General features: G+C 44.3%; 1 protein-coding gene across 4 annotated transcripts in view; it reads left to right on the top strand.

The window, feature by feature from the left end:
- The first annotated feature begins 2212 nt into the window (after positions 1-2212).
- MAP3K3 (mitogen-activated protein kinase kinase kinase 3) overlaps positions 2213-11740 on the top strand; it is a 43755-nt gene continuing 34227 nt past the window's right edge. For 2 of the 4 annotated variants that reach the window (XM_075171261.1, XM_075171262.1), the window contains exons 1-4: positions 2214-2465; positions 4265-4366; positions 9106-9227; positions 9586-9675. In XM_075171261.1, the coding sequence (XP_075027362.1) occupies positions 2462-2465; positions 4265-4366; positions 9106-9227; positions 9586-9675 (318 nt within the window). In that variant the 5' untranslated portion in view covers positions 2214-2461. Of the gene's footprint in view, positions 2466-4264; positions 4367-9105; positions 9228-9585; positions 9676-11740 lie in introns of all 4 variants that reach the window. The other 2 variants (XM_075171263.1, XM_075171264.1) reach the window with 1 other exon arrangement.

Raw genomic sequence — 11740 nt, forward strand, 5'->3', positions numbered from 1 at the left:
GCATGAAAATGGGGAAGAATAGGCAGGAAAGCTAGAAACACTTTTCTAGCATCAGAGCAGTAAGACAGGAGGGACTAAAAAAAAGGGAAGTCTAAACACTAACAGCGTTAGACTGGTGTTAAGATGGGAACGTCAAGGTGAGATCTGTGGAAGTCATCTAGTCCAACCTTCTGCTGAAAGCAAGCCAGCTTCAAAGTTAGATTATTGGCTTTGTCTACGGCTTCTTGCTCTAGAGAGGCCAGATCTGTTGATCTAAGCATTCCTTTACAGATTTGCGTGTCTACCTAGTATGACATTGCGAGATCTCTCTATTATCCCATCTAGCATCTAGACAGTTAAAAAAAAAAAATTAATGATATCACAGATATTGTTGTCTTGCTTTGGCTAAGTCCTAAATTCCTCCTGGTGTGTGAGATTTAGATTCCTGCACTTGCCCACCCTTTTGAGAAATTTCCCTCTCCAATCTAGTTTTCTTCTTTGTGTGGCTTATCCAGTTGATATAACCTCTTTGACATTGCTGCTGTGTTGCTGGCGAGCAAAAGCACTTCAAAAACAATGCACTTGCTGCTAGACGTTGGCCAGATTGAAAAGCAGCTGCTAAAACATCTGCTCGAGGTGGGTTTCCCAGCAGCAGGGTGGCCATTGCCGCACCAGGGAAGAAGGGCCGTACTTCTTTTGAAAAAAACAAAACCCCTCTGCTGTCCCTTTTGCGGAAAAGACACTAGAAAAATATCATCCCGCAGGTGGAATGGAAGCTGAAGCTGGGAAAGAGAAGCTGAAGCCTGGATGTCACTTGAAAAGGTATGGTTTGATTTAAACACAGTTTATGAACTTTAAGTAGAATTCCTGCGTTAGATTGGACGATCGTAGTAGTCCTTTTTTGCCCTAAAATCTTATGAAAATCTGTTGTGTGGTATGTTTGTTCTGTTTTGGGACTTTCCCCCCTCAAAGTTGTATGTATTTAGTGGCACTGGTGAGTTTTTTAGCAAGAATGTATTCTGCTTATGGTTTGTGTGTTCAAGTTGGCTTGACAAACCGAAATGCTAAAGCTGAAAAAAAATTGTCATCAAGTGTCATAAATCAAGTGAGTGAATGTAGCGGGTCAGCAGTTCCACTTCTCACAACAAAAACACTTTCTCATTAAGATACACTCCTAAATGAAAGGGGAGGAAATGCTGAACTTTAAATAAACTAGGCTAGAGTTCACTCCTGCAGGTTGGATCCAGAACTTTACTTTGACGTTGAGTAACTTTAACAGATATGGTATGTGATTTCAGCGCTTCGAAACATCGTGATTGCAGAGAAAATGAAATAGTGGTTTTGAAGGTTTAGAAAGCAGAAGAGCTGTTTATTCTGTTACTTTGACATTTGTCACTTACTGCAATCTGTGGGGGACCTGTGATGGCCTGCGGACTTAGTCGAGGTAACGGTGGTGACAGGATCTTGTATTAGAACAGCTTCTAGGAGGTGACATCTCTTCCCACAGATAGCCTTGGGTTGATGCTCTGGGTAATTGTCTCACGCTTTTTTCTTTTGAAACCAAAAGAATCCTGCTCTCAGTGTCTTTTGGGCTTTTTAACACTCTTGAACTGTTTTTGGTTGGGTTTTTCCCCCTCCCCTTTTAAAGCAACAATTAAAGTCGTTGCCAAGCTCTACTTAGGAGGAGAGCAAACCAACGGGGTCAGGGTGCAGAGACACCTGCCCTCTTCCAGCACACTTTTGTCCACCGAAAATCGTGGCTAAGGGGAGAGCTGGGTTTGGAGTCTGCGGGATGGTGCTTGGGACAAGGAGGGGTGCGGGTGGGGCGAGGCTGGTTCCCGGCTGCTCGCAGGAGGGGACGTGCTTCAGGCAGCCCCGGGCGGGCTCTAGGACCCAGCCGCGCGCCCCGGCTCTAGAACCCGGCCGAGGGGGCGGGGCCGTGGAGCCGCCCGTCACCCTGATTGGCAGCCCGCTTAGGGCGGGGTCTGGGGTGCCCCCGCCTTGTGGCGGGAGAGGGGGCGGGGCTAACCCGCGAGCGGAACGGGCCCCCGTGATTGGCAGCCGGCGCAGCGGCGGGCGGGGCGGGCGGCGCGGCTGTTCGCACGCCGATTGGCGAGCGACGCCGTCGGGTGGGTGGCTCGGCGGCGCGGATTGGCGGGCGACGGCGGGTCGGCCCATGTGATTGGCAGGCGGCGGCGGCGGGTGCGCGGCGGCCGCCGAGCGGTTTGTTTTGCTCGCCGCCCGGGCGCCCTGTGGCGGCGGCGGGGAGCGACCGGGACCGCCCGTGCCCCCTCCCACCCCCGCCGCCGCGGCGGGACCCGGAGCGCGGCCGCCGGAAGGAGGCGGCGGCGGCGCGGGCCTGGGAATGTGGCGGCGGCTGTGAGCCCTCCCCCTCGGCCCGGCCGCCATGGAGCCGCGGCGGTGACAGCCCCGTACCTCAGCGCGCCGCCGCCCGCCGGGCGCGGGCCCGACGCCCGCCGAGATGGGTGAGAGCCGCGGCGGGGACTGGGCGGGCGGGGGCGCCTCGCTGCCGCCTCACGGGCCTGCGGCGGAGGGGGCGGGCCGCGGCGGGGGCTCCCCGCCGCACCGGGGCGGGGGGCAGCGGGTCCCTGGGCCGCGCCGGGCCTTCCGCGGGCGGCGGGAGCTGAGCTGCAGACGGGGGCCGCAGCCGGGCCCCTCGGGGCTGGGGAGGGGGGCCCGAACCGCGGCCTCGGCGGTGCGGCCGCCGCCGTCCCCCTTGGGCCGGCTCAGCCCGCGGCGTCCGGGGGTCGGCGCTGGACGGGTCCTGCTGCCCGCGGTGGCCTGGCTCCCCCGGGCCGGTTCCATCGGTCCATAGCCGGGCCGTCGGCAGCGCGGAAACCGCTTGCCCTGCACAAGCAGTGTATTCTCAAGGGATTTCTTTTAAATAGTTTAAAAAAAAAAAAAGTAGTTTAGTACTAGAAAGCGCGGTGAGCCCCGGGGGTGTCGGCGGGGCTGCCCGCCCGAGCCGCACGCAGGCACGCACCACCCGACTGCAGACTTTTACTAAAATTGGCCAGACAGAGTAACTGAGGATCGGTAGGTCAGGCCTGGGAGCTGAGGGAGGTTTTGCAGCCTTGGAAGAATCAGGTTGCTTATTTTTGAGTTGGGAATTTATGTGCTTAAACTTAATGGGGAAAATTTTTACTGTGGTATTAATTGTAGCTTGGGAGTCGACCAAAATAGTTTTTTCTCTATGAAGCTTCCGTTGAATTCTTATTTGCCATGCTTAATGCAGACAGTAACGCATCAAAACAAGCAAAGGAATTGGAGGAACTCTTTTTCAAGAGTAAAATGTTGCTATCAGAAGTTGCCATGGTTGAATTTGAATGATTAATTCTTTTGGACTGTTATGTCCTGTATAAAGAACTGCATGTGAGGAGTTTTTTTTGTGTTACCTAGTTCCCTTTGCAGTTTAACGAGGGGATCTCGTGTACTAGAATTAACAATTTAATATCTCTAAACCAGAACTTACTTATTTGCCTATTGGCAAGGGAATTACTACTGTTGTCATAAGTTCGGCGTTGCATTGCTTTGTGGGCTACCGCTTTAATGTCTCTTCCCTCCAACTAAGTTTAGTTTTCGAAGATTGTCCTTCATTACTTAGTCTGAACGCATAATTGGTTCTTATGTTGTAAATTCATAAAGTATTGCAAATGTTGCTCAAAGCAGAAGTAAAGCAACTTCATTTCCTTTGTACTCTGCTTTGATTTTGTAAATACATCACATATATGCAGATCTATCAGTACACTTCTCTTTTACAAAGAGAGGCATCGTATTGTTCAGTCTGTGTCCTCTCTAAAGGAACCAGCCAGACGGTACATAAGCTTAAAATAGTTGAGAAGGAAGAAGTTGAATTTCCACGGAAGTGTTTTCCAGGCGGTTGGATGCCTGTTTGTAAATATGCGAGCGCAGAATGAAAAAGTACAACTTCATAGACCGCTCCACTGCAGCGTTTTACGCTTGTGCTGGAGCAGTCACGGTACAGCCGCAAGCAGATCACTCGTGATCGGAAAGATCTTACCTAAATTCATTAGGCAGTTGTGATCAAATCATCTAAAGGATAATGGATAACAGGCTGTATCACACTCTGCTTTTCTTCCATCTTGTTTTTCATAAACTGGTCTGAAAGATACGTGGGGTGGTTTACAGTGAGGGCTTGGTATCACAGTTTGTCGTAACTCCTTTGGTACAGCTGAAACTCACGGGGGGGTGATTCTCTGGCCCTTTGCAGAAGGGGCGATGACTGAGGTTTATTTCCCTACAGAGAGCTCCTTGGCAGCGTTTAAAATACGGATACTTGCTTCTAATACCGAGAGATATGTATGTATCCGGGGAACGGAGGGGAGAGCGGCGTTTGGGCTGGATGGTGAGTGGCAGGCCTGGACGAAACGCTCGCTGCAGGCCCAGCTGCAGTTGAGTCTTTCCCTCGATCTGCTCTTTTTTCCTGCCTGTGTCACTTCCTTCCCTTGGCTCACACGCGCACCCATGGCCGAGCTCGGAGCTCCCGGCTTTAGCGGCAGTGACACCCCCGTGCGCTGTGGGGGAAGGGAGCAGGGCTGAGCCTACAGGTTAGGACCAGCTTAAATGCCAACCTTTGTTTTTATAATTTGTGGGAGAGAAGAGGTACCCCAAATATAGACCGCGTGGATTGGGTTCGTAGAGAAGCTCTGATTTTTCTTTTAAATCTACAAACCAGGTCACTTGCGATTTCCTAAAAATTGGGCAGAACAGCATTTTGTTACCACTAAGACTGTCCACAGGGAAGGACTCAAAATTAAACTTTTTCAAAAACTTTTTTCAAAGCTTTAACATAGATTCAGCTTGTCTTCCTCACTTGTGAAATTTAGTCATTGCTCCTGGATCTGCTGATCACTTGCACAATCAACTTTGCTGTTGTGGTGGTAGATAACAAACACACACTTCGTTGTACACTTTTTTTTCCTTTTTAAACAAATGTGGCATCAGGTCTTCCATTATCATGCTATATAAAATAGCGTCCTGGTTTATAGGGGTTTACAGACTTCCTGTTTTTACCAACGTGCAGATGCTTTTACTCTGTTTGAACTTCATGATTTTTTTTCAAAACTGTTTCCATTTCTGCCACAGTAAATACATTGGCTTGCTCAGACCTGTGTAATAAACCACCTATTAGTTGAAATAAATGCTTTATGCAGAGGAATAGCTTTCTCTGTGAGTAGCAGTTCCCTTTTATCGATGTTATAAAAATCCTTGAGTGTAGTTTTTAAAACATGAAAAGCATTTCCTGGACAACATCTTTCCCGCACAAAGCAGAACTGTGTTTCCCAGACCTACTGGAGACCTAGCAAAACAGGGTCTCTCAGTACGCTTCAAAAATTGCCTAGTTTTCATTTGTAATAACTTTTGCATTGTGTGATTAATGTGATGCTGCTGCACGTGCTTCTTTAAAGTCAGTCTATGGAAATCCTCTATTTTGATGGAAATAAAGAAGTATTCATGCTTCTCCACATTAAATCAATCACAAAGCCGTCCTAAACGGAAACATTTTTTCCATACACAAGTTCAGATCAATATTTGGCATTCATGTTATTTTTTAAAAAGATAAATACTCCTTCATTTCTTACCTCACCAACATAGGGATAAATGTATGTTTTGCTACTAGGGAGCCAATAGCTTAGTGTAAGACTATTAAAAAATGTATAATCACGTAAGATTCAAATTCACTGAAGTTGTTCCATCAGCCTTTGGTAGCACATTAAGTGTTCCTTTTTGCGTGGATGCAAGTAAGCTTTCGGCACTAGCACTTGTCTACAGAGGAAACTTGAGTTTACAGAGAGCGAGATACAGACCTCGCAGGGCACTAACTGGGGTTTAGGTGTTTGCCAGATGGTGCCCTTAAGAGTCTTGGCATATTGTAAATTCACATGTTGCCTTAGCTAGTAAATAAATTCACTATGTAGTTGAGCTACAGTCTTTATTAAGAGATACATAATTGGTGTCCACTTTGCCTACTTCCACATACAAATGAGACACTGTAAACCAGCTGACTGTATACACGGCCTGGGCTTTGGGATCAAACACCTGTAGCCTGTGCTCATGTTGTAACTGTTGATCCTTATTTTCAAGCGATGCACCATACTGTTTAGATGCAAATTCTTATTCATAGACGTATTCTTTGATTGACTTGATTTCTTGTCATGAGTGCTCAGTTATAAACTGCTTTCATAGCTGTTTTGCTTCTTGCCCAAAGGAACTCTGCCAAGACAAGCTCTTCATCCTCCTGGTATCTGGCCAAACCCAAACTGCACTGTAGTGGAAAACTTGTATCCCAGCTCTTCACAGCATGTTTTGGGTGGTAGGCGCTCCAGGGTTATGCCAGTCCATAATTTGTAATATTTTATTGTGCGAAGTTACAGTCTTTGTCTGCCAGGTGACTCAAAGGCTATGCTTAATATCAAACAAGATTAAAGAATAAGAGTAAATTGGAGACACTCCAGTAAGGTAAAAGGTTAAACATTCAAAGGTAAAGTTGGAAACAATTTAAAAAAAAGAAAAAAGAAAAAAGTTGTGCTGTTGCTACCTGGAACTTTCATTCACAACTGTTTTTTCACATTTTCCTCCCACAAGGGGTTAGTTATTGCTGCGATAGATCCTAGCAATTATTTCCTTTGGCCGATGTGCTTTTCAAAAAGCAACTTCTTGCTTTGGTTGTGTTACTTATACCCCTTGCTTCTTTTGCATGCAGTTGGAATTTCAAGGAGTACTCTCCCTTCTCTACCACAATGTAGTTATTGTCTCATTTGGCTTGTCTTGGACAGCAGAGATTTGGTGGGTTTTGATTTTGGCTTTTTTCAAGTAACTTTATTTTCACTGCTCTGCTTTCCTTTTTTAAGAATTTACTCTAATTAACACCTTCTGCAAATGCATTGGGAGATTTCTTCCCGTTCGTCTCTACGGTCTGGCCTAGGCTGGATGTTTCTGTTTTTCTGGCAGTACATCCTGAAGTCCGTAGTGGAAGTACCTCTGCTCTGGTGTTTAGTACTCTCAGAAAGCTAAAGCAGACCTTCTGGGCAGAAACTATTGGTTGTACCGAAGATAATGTTAGTGTGACTTTTGTCCCGACTGGCACTTTTTTAGATGTTGCCCCCTTACAAATAGGTATATTTCCCCCTCTTTTTGCTTCTAAATTTTGGTAGGATTCACTCGTTGCGTGCTGTAAAAGCTGTATGTCCCCCACATCTGTCATCTTTAAGCATTGCGAAAATCTAGTTTGTTATTCAGACATTGATTAATTATGAACCTAGTCTTCTGCATAAAACATAAGTTTCACTGAGAGACACTCATGAACAAATGCATAACGTGAAATTGAAGAAACAAATAGTCCCAGTGAGTCCCCTTTACAGAGAAATACAGATGCGAGACAGTCCGTCATTTAATGTACAGCAGCTGTTCTCAGGACAACACTTCCAAATGTAAGCCATTACCCGTCCAGACCAGTGCCGTGAATCGAGAACGAGTGCGTAGCCAGGCTGGATTTTTAAAATCAAGTTTCAGTTATTTAAAAATCAGCTTCAAAAATGCTCATCAAAGTGACATGTTTAAGGACTTTGGGAGGACAGGAGGACTCTAGCATATCAAGCACTGCACACCTGATACACTGTCATACGAGTAGGGATGTGATAACCTCGTCCATGCATTAACTGGTTCACATCGCTTTCAAAAGTTCCAATTGTCCAAAGAAAAAAAAAAAAAACTTTACATCTGAAACTGGTGGTCAAGTCCAACCAGACTCTTTTAGAAAGGGCAGATTCTTCTTCTGGGCATGTTCAGAGCTGATCTAATCACCGCTTCAAATTTCATGCGTAAATTGTGCCTCAGTATCAGGAAGGATTTAACTGGACTTGTTATTTGCCAAGGAAACAACACAATCCCTAAAAACTCTGAGTCTTGATATGTGAAACGACAGCCCGGCAATCCAGTGGGCATGCGTGTGCCAACAGCAGATCCTCGGAGTGGCAGCATCTGATGCTGCTTCGTTACGTTGATGGCGCAGCGCCTAGGAGCAGAGCGGCTATGCAGTCCCGTTCTGGACCAAACTTCACCTGTCAACTTTTTCTACCTTTTGCAGTATCGAGTAATTTAGGATTGTTATGCTTGCAAAAGGAAAGGATTATTTTCAGTGGCTCTTAGACACCTTCTTACTTTGCATTAGCATCCACCACAGCCCAGCTACTATGCAGTTCTGTCCTTTTTTGTGTCGCTGTTTTCTGGGCTTCACACGAAGTTCTGCTAAATATCACTTGTGTCCTCAAAACTAACAAGCAATGGAAGAACTTTAAATTGGTTAGATTAGGATTCTTAGCTTCGGAAGGTAATTTTCAGTCAGTAGTATGTATAAGAAATATTTCAATGTGTGTTTTTTATTTTCCTGCATTTGCAAGAAGCCTTGAATTGAACCTGCTGCATTATATTCTGCCAGCAGACAGTGTTCTTAATGCTGTGCAATTTGAATCTGCTCAGCAGCTCTTGAAGTCTCATAAAATGGTTTGAACTTTGTTCCATCAGCTTGTTTTGGGGGAAAGAGAGGAATGTGTTGGGGAAATCAGTGCAAGTGGATTTGAATTCAGAGATATTCTAAGATGACTCTTCATCCAGACTTTCATTTTTCTTTCTACTGGCTGTGGTTTGTTCCGCTAGCAAGCAAGAATTCTAAGTTAACAGGATATAAAATTGGAAAGAACAGATTCTTACCGGGTTTTCCTTGGCAGAAGCACATCAGTTTGCCCTTCCTAAATGACCTATGATGATCTAGCAAATCTGTCCAAGTTGTACTGTTTGTTTTGAAGCAATTTGAACAGAACCAGGGGCTGGGGATATTTATTCTGCAATTTACTATGGCCAGATCCTTTTGTAACATTGGACAACTGACTTAAAATTTATCCGTCTGTTTACTGCTTCACGATATAGGGTTGACTTTGGGCTTTTTATGACTAAATGAAATTACGGTGTATTTGCAAAGATCCTAAAAAGGATCGTCATTCTATGAGCAAGCAGAAAACAAGTGTAGAAGTGTTACGGTTGATATTCACCCAGGCAACTTACTACTAAAATTCTTGTGCATCACAGATGAACAAGAGGCCTTGAAATCCATCATGAAGGACCTGGTAGCACTCCAGATGAGCCGCCGTCACAGACTGACTGGATATGATACCATGAAGAATAAAGACACTGCTCACTCCAACAAACAGGTAACAGGCTATTTAAAGAGTACTTGAAATGGTTACCTGGAGGCAGAAGGGACAGAGTAGGTTGACAGTGGGCCTGCTGCCTGCGTTCTGTCTTGCGCTTCTGACTGCTGAAGGCGGATTGGCTTCCTCTTCTCACTCAAGCTGTGTTGCCAACGTAATAGCTTTTTTATTTACTTACCTTTATGGTCTAGGGAGGCTGCCATTTTGATAATTTGCAACATCTTAGTATTCTGCCTTCCTCCCACATGTGTTTTTGATGGGGTTTGGTCTGTGTAGATTAGCTGAAAAGTTTACCAAGTGGTTTTCTGGTTTCACAGACATATTACCATTTTTTTAAATGACTTTATTATTTTTAAAGAAAAAACACAATGCCAGCAGTCCACCCCTCTTGGGCAGCCCTGCAATAACAAACCAGTGTGCCTCTGCAGTGGAAGAAAAAAAAATTCCGGTAAGAAAACTGCCTTCCTATTCAATATTAGCAATTATAAATTAGGAGCATGTTTTAAACTCGTGTGCAGTGACCTTTGCAGAATTCATTTAAGCAGGTGTGGGAGGCCAGGAAGGCTTTTCTTTACTGACTCTGTCATGATGTAGCAGTATGATGCACTTTCCATTGTAAAGGAGATAATACTTAAATTCAAAGGGAAGCAGGGAACCGAGAAGCATAATGATGAAAAGGAAACAAGTATTTCCATCTCTGATGCGAAAGAAGGCCACTGCAGTTTAAAGCTGCATAAAGCAGTCTGTCGGATAATGAGCTAATGCTGGTCTCATCTTCACATGATTCAGACTGCATGAGAATACAGAATGAAGATCTTGATAAAAGGTAGTCAAACTGAAGAACAGTGAAGGGGATTGTCTGAAAGGACTGGCTTTAGTGAAGCTGTAGTAAACCTTGCTTCAGTGAAAAAGGAAACAGCTATTTACAGGTGTCTGAATAGAGGCAGCATCCTTAACAGGGAGGGTTGTCTGGAGTTACCCAGTCATATGTCACATGAAGACAGGAATGAAACTAATCCTTATTTGGGTATGGGGATGTGAAGTCCATTTTCTAAAAGAAATACTTTTCCCAGGTAGTAAGTGGCAGGGTCAATACTTCAAAACATCTCTACGTTCATTTTACATTGCTAGAGACTTTTTTTCTGTAGAGAAAACTATTGCATTGACTTTGTGGTAGAAAGAAAGGACAGAATAATATCGTTGTGTCAGTGTATGCTGCGTATCATTTGAATGAAATACTTGAATGCAAAAGCAACAGTTTCAGTCAAGAATTCTTTGTCTATTACTGTCTTAAAAAATGAAATCAAGTTACTTACCGTTAGACTAACATTAACAGGAGAAGTTGCCGATATCAGTAAAATAACTCTTTCCAGTTATATCCTTATTACAGGCTTAAGCTTTTTGGAGCAGGCTTTAAAGTTCATGTCTGTCTCTTTCTTATGCTTTGTCTGCTCATAATCTACTTGTTCAGCTGGGATATGGGATTTCCTTGAATGTACTGGACAGACCCGTAGATGGAGTAATACGAAATCCTCTCCAAATCACTTTGAAATGTAAATTCAGAGATGTCTTAAATCAAAATCTGTAATCATTATTTATGATACCGCATCACAGAACTGGAACGCTAAAGCACCAAACTTGGATTTGCTTTCTTACTCATCTCTTAGGACAGTTTATGTGAGTTGCTTTAAAAAGTGGTTTATGTAGGTGATAGGTTCACTGCTTTCACAGGAAACGAAAAGCAGTAGATGTTTAACTCCTCCTGGTTCTCTCTGAAATTTAAAACACTAAGATCACTTTAAATACCTTTCCGAAGATCTTTGAAAAATAGACATAAATGGCCAGTGTCTGATCCTTTTGGAAAATCATCAGGAGATAGATGCCAAATTCCCCCCCCCCCCCTTCCCTTTATTACAAATTACAGGTTTGAAAGCGTGCAATGCTGTTGAGAAAGATATTTTAGTTGGATTAGGTACCAGCAAGTTGAAGAAAGGTTTCTAAAGAGCCCTGAAGATCTTTTAGTGTTGTCTAGTTTTAACTAGTGAGAGCTTTGTCACTTAGCTGTTTCATGACCTAAAACACATTTTGAGGTCAGAAATTTAATCTGAAAAATTGCTTTAATTCAATTTAATCTGAACAGTCCTGTTTAGTTCCCTTAGACTGGACTACTTAGCACGGTATAGCCTTCCTTCCCTGAAAATCCCTAATATAAAGGGATCATTCCTTCATCCATTATGCCTAAGAAACAGCTGTTTCATCAGTAGTTGGCTGGTGGATATCTTTTATAGTTTATTATTCCTATGCTGTTTGTTGCATTTTTCCTTTGCTGCTCAATTAAAAGGAGTTCTCTAGAATTTGCTTCATTTTGGTGTCTTTCTAGAGTAAATTCTTTCTCTTCCCGCATCTGAGAAAACGTCTTTGGTAAGGTTATGTGTAAATTACCCACCTGCAGATGATTGTTGCTCTGATTGGGAAGCTCATTTGTCATGATCAATTCTGTACCTACAGTACTG

The sequence above is a fragment of the Calonectris borealis genome, chromosome 22 (assembly GCF_964195595.1).
Source record: "Calonectris borealis chromosome 22, bCalBor7.hap1.2, whole genome shotgun sequence".
NCBI lineage: Eukaryota > Metazoa > Chordata > Aves > Procellariiformes > Procellariidae > Calonectris > Calonectris borealis.